The sequence below is a fragment of the Chrysochloris asiatica genome, unplaced genomic scaffold (genome assembly GCF_000296735.1).
Source record: "Chrysochloris asiatica unplaced genomic scaffold, ChrAsi1.0 scaffold00047, whole genome shotgun sequence".
NCBI lineage: Eukaryota > Metazoa > Chordata > Mammalia > Afrosoricida > Chrysochloridae > Chrysochloris > Chrysochloris asiatica.
The window spans coordinates 2,533,209-2,542,314 of NW_006408565.1; the positions used below are offsets into that span (position 1 = coordinate 2,533,209).

Sequence of the window (9,106 nt, forward strand, 5' to 3'; positions counted from 1 at the left end):
ACCTGAATTTAGAGAACATCTCAAGAACAGATTTGATGCATTAGACACTAATGACTAAAGACCATCAGAGCTGTGGGATGACATGAAGAACATCATAGAGAAAGAAAGCAAAAGATCATTAAAAAGACAGCATTGAAAGAAAAGACTAAAATGGATGTCAGAAGAGACTCTGAAATTTGCCCTGCAGCATAGAGATGCTAAATTTAGTGGAAGAAACGAGGAAGCAAAAGAGCAGAACAAAAATTTTTAAGGGCAGATAGAGAAGACAAAATCAAGTATTATAATGAAATGTGCAAAAAACTGGAGTTAGAAAACCAAAAGAGAAGAACATGCTCAGCATTTCTCAAGCTAAAAGAACTGAAGAAGAAATTGCAACACTGAAGAATTTTAAGGGCAAAAATAGTGAATGATGTAGGAAGCATCAGAAGACAATACACAGCGTCACTGTGCACACAAAAAAGGCTGATGTTAACCATTTCAATGGGACACATATGGTCACATGATCAAGAACCAATGCTCCTGATCATATGCTACCACTTGAAAAAATTTAAGCTGCACTGAAGCTATTGGCGAAAAACAAGTCTCCAGGAATGAACAGAACACAAATTGAAATCTTTCAACAAAACTGATGTAGCACCGGAGGTACTCACTCATCTATACCAAGAAATTCGGAAGACCTGGCCAACCAATTGGAAGAGATTCATATCTGTGCCCATTCCAAAGAGAGGTGACTCAACAGAATGGGGGAAATCATCAAACAATATCATTAATATTATATGCAAGTAAAATTTTGCTAAAGACAATTTATCCCTACTTTCCTGTTAACCTCTCCACAGCCGACACCTCTGGGCTGGAGTGGATAGGGTCCTCCATTTGTTTCATTACTACTTCCAGACCTCTATCCATCTCTCCTTCCTTAAAAATCTCAGACCCTTTGAAGCTCATACCATACAATAATACCAATGCTATCTCTCCTTTTTACAGTTATCCTAGGGTTCCCCCATGTGTTCCCCAGGTGTTCCCCAGGTGTCCTCATGCCTTGGGGAGATTTGATCACATCACCTTCAAATACAACTCTGGGTCATAGTTCTTGGTGTGAATACCAAAAATGATCCTTCCAATACTCTGGACTCTTTGTTCCTTGACCTCGTTTCCTCCAAAGATCTTGCTCTCCATGTCAACTCAAATACTCAACCCTAGACCAATAGCTTTCAACTCTGCCCACATATAAAAATGTCCTGGGCAACTTAAAATAGATGTATACTGATGTCTAGTCCCAACACAGGCCAATTGGTGGGGTGGGGCTCAAACATCCTATTTTTTAAGCACCCTTTCCCCCATTTGAATGTTCAGACAGGGATGAGAATTACTCAAATTCTCTGCATAATCCACATTTCAAACACTCCCACTTGCTAATCACTATTTCACATCTTCCCCGCTCACTCCTAAGTACCTCGTCTACACTGGGACCTCAAAGGCATGAACTAACTATACTTCCATTTCACTGCCCTTCACCTCCTCATGCCCACACTCGCCTTGCTCCCCAGTTTAGTACCTATTGTTAAGTGCCATAGAGTTGGTCCTGACTCATAGCGACCCTGCCACCATTTAAAACTCTATCGTATGTGGTGCTGTGGGCTCCACATACAATAGAGTGCTTTAAATGGTGGCAGGGTAGCTATGAGTGGGCTATGGAGCTCTGGTAGCGTAGTGGTTACAAATCGAGCCGCAAATTCAGCAGTTTGAAACTACCAGCTGTTCCCCGGGAGAAAGATGAGGCTTTCTGCTCCCGTAAAGATTTACAGTCTCAGAAACCCTGTACAGGGTCGCTATGAGTCGAAACCAACTCCACGGCACATCACCACCGCCACCACCATTGTGTGTGGTGCTGTGGGCTAAAGCGTCAGACTGCAAAGGCATTTGAACTGCAAGGTCAGTGGTTCAAGCTCACCAGCTGATCCTTGAAAACCCTATACAGGGTTGCTATGGGTCAGAAACGACTTGACGGCACTTAACAACAACAACACGTATATATCCTCAAATGCCTACGTCGTCTCTTTCTTTCTATCTGTAGTCACTTGATTAAACCTAAACTCTGATTAAATCCAACTGACTATTCCATACCTGAAACAAGGCAGCTAAGCACAACCGTGTGTTCTAGACTCACTTTAAATCCATAACCACTAACATCAGCAGAGCCCTTGGTTCTCCCTAGACATTCTAAACATTTCCCTGGCTCATGCAGTCTCCTACTCTTTTCAATAACTCTTTCACACTTACCTTCTCAAGCTTCCAACCTCTCCTGCCCTCTTGTCACTTCCAGCTGCTGTCCTGATATCATTGAGAAGGAGAAATAATCAGAAGAGAACATCTACATACTCCCAATCACACCCAACCTTCCATATCATCCCATATGCTCTGTCTCAGTCCTACTCCTATCCATGAATCAATCATCTTTCCTTGCACCTTGTTGTTGTTGTTAAGTACCGTGGAGTCGGTTCTGACTCATAGTGACCCTGCACAGGATTTCCGAGGCTGTAAATCTTTACGGGAGCAGAAAGCCTCAGCTTTCTCCAGCAGAACAGCTGGTAGTTTCAAACTGCTGACCTTGAGGTTAGCAGCCTTATTCGTAACCACTACACTACCAGAGCTTCTTAGGCCAGACCAATTTTCCACTTTTGCATGGGACCCATTGCTTCTTGCTCCAGCAATTGTCCCCTCCCTCTTCCATCATCAACTACCTCCCTCTCTCCTGAATCATTCCCATCAATAACCATACTTGTTACATTTTCCACATTACTAAAAGCCTTGATGTCACATTCCCTTTTAGCCACTGACCCATTTCTTTGCTTTTTTTTTTAAATAAAACTCCTTGAAAGGAGGGCACTTACACTATCTTCACATCACATTTATTTCCATTTTGGCTTTTGTTCCTACCACTTATTGATGCTGTACTTGTCAAGATTCCCAATGACCTATACATTGCTAAACCCATGATTGCTTCTTGGCCTGCCTATAAACAATGTTGGACAAAGTTGGTTTCTCCTCTTTCTTGAACCACTTTCTTCTCTTGGCATCATTCTTGTTTGATTCTCCTCCTTCCTCACTGGATGCTCTTCTCAGTCTCTTTTTCTGGTTTTTCCCTATTTTCCTGACCTCTAAATGTTGGCATTCTCCAGAGACTTAGTCTTTAAATCTCTTATTTTCTCCTTCTTATCTATAAGTGTAAAGCCCCATAGACACATTCATGATTCCAAAATGTATACCTTAGCTCTGATCTCTTCCCAGCACTCCAAATTTATATATATAATTGCTTACTGAACATCTCCACTGGATAGCTAACCTTAGGCTCATCCTTAACTCCTCTATCTCTCATACCATTCATCCAATTCATTGGCAAATCTCATCAACTCTATCTTTGAGATACACAGCAGTCCTAATCCAACCACATAGCCCCTCTGCACTGCTAGATCCCAAGATCACATCTTTCATTTGGGTTACCACAATAACTCCTAAAAGTTTTCTTGCTTATGCCCTGTTCCTATAGCCTATTAGCCAAAGAGTAGCCAGAAGGAGTTTGTTAATATACTGGTCATTTCTAGTCACTCTCTGCTAAGCCCCTCCAGTATCTTCCCATCTCAGAGTTCTATCCAAAGCCCTTTCTATGGCCTTCAAGGCTCAACCTGATCCACACAAATACCCTTGCTCTTCCTCTATGCACTCAAGCCACAGCAGTCTCCTTGCTGTTCCTGTTGTTCACTCATCAGTGGGCCTTTGTACTTTGGGCCTTTGTACTTTGCTTGTGCCTCTGTTTTCTTCCTGAGAGCTGCATAGTTTACGCTCTCACTCCCTTGAAGATTCTGCTCAAAGGCAACTTATTATAAAGGTCTCCCCTGTAAACACTAAATAAAATCACATCTCCCTCACTCTCTATCCCCTGTTCTCTGCTTTAAGTTATCCTCCCTAAGACTTATCACCAGCTGACATACAGTATAAATATACTATATATCAATAAACAAATATACTTATTTGTTTATAATCTGTCTCTAGAAGGTTGGCTTCATGAGGGCAAAGACTGTCTTTTGTTCAGTCATCAACAGCGCCTGGCACAGAGTAAGTGTTCAATACATGGGTAAGTAATAAAGTATTGCTATGTAACAATAAAAATCTTTAAAATATCAAAATATGAAGCTGTTATTTCTTGACATGTCCTCCATCTAGGTTTATATGCTTCTGAGGGCAGCGTTTATAACTCTATAGGGTCAGAACCAACTCCAAGGCACTTAACAACAACAATAACCCAAGGAATTCTGGACTCTTCAATTTATACCATGTCCAAACAGTAGTTTTGGCACCCTCAAGGATTCAAATTGTGTTCCTTTTAAATATCCTTTGAGTTTGGGGAACAAAAAGAAATATGAAGGGGCAAGATCAGGGCTGTAGGGTAGATGGGGTAAAGTTTCCCAATGAAATTCTTGTAAGGAAGCCCTTACTACCCTCAAAGGTACACTGCCATGATAGGGAAAAAGTTCCTCAGAAAAAATTCAAAAGGAAACTTTCCTGGCCTTTTTCTCACCAAGAAAATTTTCAGTTTTCTTAAAACTTCTTCCTAATAAGTTCCCATGATTGTCCTGTGTCCTTCAAGAAGATATCAAGATTACCCCTTTGAAGTCCCAAGAAGCAGTCACCATAACCTTCTGAGCTGACCTCTTTGCCTGAAATTTAACTGACCCAGCAGATATCTTCAGAAACCACTGTTTTAATTGGACATTGTTTTTGAAGGCACCCTAATGAGACTAAGGCAAGTGTATTACTGAGAGAATTTGTCTACAGCCATCCACTGATCACAGAGCCATGTTTAAACACATTTTGTTTGAAATAAATCCATATATGTATGAACTGGAACCCCAGGAGCAACATTTTTTTTTTTTTTTTTACTTATCCTGAACAAATGAAAAGATGGGAGTAATGCAATGCTGAGCAAGCAAGAAGCCAAGGATGGCATACTGGTATACTGATGTTAAATGATCCATGATGAGGCTAAAAGAAAGGGACAGAGCACATATGGTACCAAGGAGAAAGAAAGCAGGGTCAACTACTGAGAGAGATCATGTAAGACAACCCAATGGGTGAAACCATTCTAAATCCATTGGATCCACTTTAGAGATGTACAGCTGACCTCATGACAGCAGTTTTAGTGGCCTTGGGGGAACAGAAACCAGACCACAGTATACTGAGAAAAGACTGAGGAAGAAAATAGTGGAGGTAGCCAATGTAGATGACTCTTCCAAGCAAAGATGAGAGGTGTTGGAGCTGGAGCTGAGGGGTGCAAGGTAAGCGAGCTAGTAGGGGAATCTAACCTTATTAGTGTCTGCTGCTGCCAGGGATGACTAACCCAGGAACTATTGCAGTAGGCTCCCTTTCCTGGTCTTTCATTTCCATGCCATCTTGTGCTGAGGCCAAATTCACCTCCATCAAGCACAGATTCTATATACTTCTAAGCTCAGAAAATATCCTAAATTCTTCTATGCATTCAGGTAAAACCTAATTTCTTAGCATTTAAGATTTTTCTATGATCTCATTTCTTCCTCTATCTCTTCTTCTTACACTCAGATATGGCTTTTAGGAAGCCTTCCCTAAACTCCCAGTGGAAAGTCACATTTCCTTCATTTGGGCTACTATGAAATTCATACTTCTGTCTGCCTTTCAGCTCTAGTACATACATTTCCATCATGCAATATCATTTACATATGAATTCTATCACATCTAAGATACTATCTGTTCTTTGAGGGCTGGATTCATGCCAGACTCAGCTCAAGCACAAGGAAGCTGTTCAAATATTTGTCAAAAAATATATATATAAATGACCAAGGAGTCACAGAGTGACAGAAACAGTTAAGCACTCAGCTAGTAACCAAAACGTTGGTAGTTCAAATCTACACATAGGTATCTCGAAATAAGGCCTAGCAATCTACTTCGAAAAGATCATAACCATTGGGGAAAAAATACAGGAGTGACCAAACAAATCATAGCACATGGAGTAAATTTACCTTTAGCCATGTGAATGGAATCAAAACCTTGCAGGCAGCAGGTATATCCAGGTGCCATGGTAGCTACCTTCCACAGTACCCTGTTGTTAGAAATACGAGTTTACAGACTGATAAAGACTGAGCATGCGTGGGGAGATGGCATACAGCTAAATGACTGTTTCTTAATACTGACTGAGCATAGGGAGAAGGACTGAAAGATAACTATTTCTGAACTGAAAATGTCTACCCATTTGTGCTGCCTTCACAATTCATTATGAGTAAAATGAAGCCAGTCCAGACTTTGAGTTTTAGCGTGCCAATTATTTACCAGTTCTGCATTTTTGGAAAATTCACTTAACCCTTTTGGATTTCAGTTTCTTAAGACTTACTCTGTCAAACTCATGGAGCATTATGAGGGGCTAATGGATGTGAAAGGACTTTCACAGTCTATGAAGTGCTATTATGAAAATGTAACGCAAGTTCCCATAATGTGGTTGCTCAAACAACCACTCACCTTCCAAATACTAGTCAAGCCAGTGTCGCTGGGACCAGAAATAGCATTTTCAAGTCTAGTTTGAATCAAACAGACAGAGTGTTCTCACTTCAGAGAAATGAAATTAAAAAGTCTTAAGACGGTCATTCAGTAATGAACAAAAGTAGTCCGCTCCCCTTATTTAAAGGCCTTACACTGATCAATACTGATGCGTGAACTAGAAATGTTGGCCTCTGTTGATTTCTTAGATTGAAGCTCTGGAAGCCACAGGGTACTTTCATGAGTAAGGTGACAGTCAAGTTTATTTCTGTCTCCTACAAGACACCTTATAATACATTTATCTCATCTGTTAAGAAGAGTTAACAATGTTGAACTCATCTCTCAAAACTATTCAGGGAAACAACCAAGTTCTCTTAAAACACAAAAAAACCTCAAAGGATTTAAGAAACTTACTCACAGGAAACCAGATACCATCTAACTCTAAAATATTTCCATGAGCACCATCAACCAGGACATGGCAGAGAGAAATGTCCTACATGTATAGAACATATTATTTTGTATGTGGGAAGATATTCTGAAAATCTTCTCATTTGAGCCTCATAATAACCCTGTGAGAAAGGCAAGCAGGGGTAATTATTCCAACTTTACAGATGACGAAAAAGGCTCAGGGAGAATGGTTTAACCAAGGTCCACTGCTGGTTAGTGGAAGAGAGTACAGTATTTTTCATAAGTCCAAATGGTCTTCAGCATGCTTGTACTCTTGTTATAAAGGTAAACCACAAACATATATGAGGAAACAATGTTCTGCATGCAGCAGTGCTCAATGAATACCTAGTGATGGTGGTGGTCCTGATGATGGATGACAGTGATGGTGGCAGTAACAGTGATGGTGATGACAGGGATGATTTCATGATGATGATCATGATGGAAGAGTAAAGGGTGTAGATGGTGCATGCTAAACAACCAGTAATGATGAAGAATGTTAATGGCACTGGCTGAGCTCACCTGAGTCTTCTCCATACCAGTCAGCCTGGACATCCATCACAGAACTCACGGATACTCTGGCACCATCTGGTCTGGCTTCCAAACTTCGAGTAAAATGATGGTCCACATCATCTTTGCTCTGGACAGTACTGTTGCATAAGAGTGCCTCCAGGAAGTGCTTCATGTGATAGTTACTATAAGCAAAGTCAATGGCCTGGCCGCTGGGCAAGCCCTCCTCTATCTGAGCCAGACTCAGAGGAGCAGCACATCGCTGCAGCTGTTCACCAACCTCCACCTCCACTTTATCAGTGTCAGATTCCACTTTGGGCTCTATCCGTTTGGGAGGCGAAGGGAGGTCATTGTTTGTTGAGACACCACTCCGGCTGTCTTTCACCACCAGTTCCAAAGGGTAGCAGCCTCCACAGTCACCGCAAGGGGACTCTCTTGGACAGTCTACACTCTCTTCTCCCTTGGATGGAGAGGAGACCAAGCTCTTGGTAACTCGGGAAGTCACTTCCCTATCTGAACTGAGGTTTCCACTATCAATCTGATGAGCTGCCGTTGCCGCCGCCACCACTGCAGCCACAGCGGCCTCCTTCTCTATCTTTCGGCAAATGTCTAGGGATGACCTGATGTATGTCTTGCAGAAGTTCACCACATCATTCATCTGTAGGTAGCTGGCAGCCGACATAACTTCAATCACATTCTCACCACATAAATCCAACTTTCCAGAATAAAGGAAGTCTAAGATGGTGGAGAAGGCATCAGAGGTGACAATATCCAAGGAGGCAGTGCTGTGCCGCCCACTGTCTTGGATGTAGTGAATGAGCAGGGCTCGGAAGTAGCCACTATTGGCGAATAAGATGTTCCTGTGGGCCTTGAAGATCCGCCCCTCAACAATGATGCTGCAGTCACAGAAAAAGTCCCTCTTGCGCTGTTCATTCAACTCCCCTAAGAGTTTGGCATAATAGGATTGCATCTCCATTTCTCCACCAGCTGCTGCCACTCTGGAGTAGTCTCTATCTCTGCCAAGATTTTTTTTTTTTTAAGTTAACACACAAATCCCCACCTTATAAATAATACTTTAGTTTTCAATTTAAAAAAATTCTTTCAAAACCTGGTTCAACAATGTTTTTATGATATGGGGTGCTTTGGGATCTAACAAAAGCCAGAAGTTATCCAACTGGATTAATGCATGAAAAACAATAAAAATAGGAGCCCTGGTGTCACAACGGCCAAAGCACTCAGCTGCCAACCAAAAGGTCATCAGTTTAAACCCACCAGCCACTCCCAGGGAGAAAGAAGTTTGTTTCCATAAAGATTGCAACTTTGTACCACTGCCAAATGCTCTGAAAGGGATCACTTTAGAAGGTAGAGTGGAGGCAATGTGGAACAAGACTTAAAATTATAAAAAAGACAGGGTTTACTGATCCAAAAGAAATGGGAGGAACCTGAGAATATGGCCCTTGGTCACTCTTTGGGTCTGGAATGGGGGATGGGGGGGAGGGGGGCAATAATACTAGTGAGGCATGCTAACAAGGGGGTGACATTTACCTGGGGACAAAGTTCAGAGGGATTAGGAAGGAGGGTAGAATGGAAA

At 41.7% G+C, this 9,106-nt stretch overlaps 1 protein-coding gene across 1 annotated transcript in view; it reads right to left on the bottom strand.

Moving 5' to 3' along the window:
• ZBTB8B (zinc finger and BTB domain containing 8B) overlaps window positions 1-8,491 on the bottom strand; it is a 29,429-nt gene extending 20,938 nt beyond the window's left edge. The window contains exon 1 of the mRNA XM_006862154.1: window positions 7,528-8,491. Within this exon, the coding sequence (XP_006862216.1) occupies window positions 7,528-8,491 (964 nt within the window). The remainder of the gene's footprint in view (window positions 1-7,527) is intronic.
• Between the last annotated feature and the right edge of the window lie 615 nt (window positions 8,492-9,106).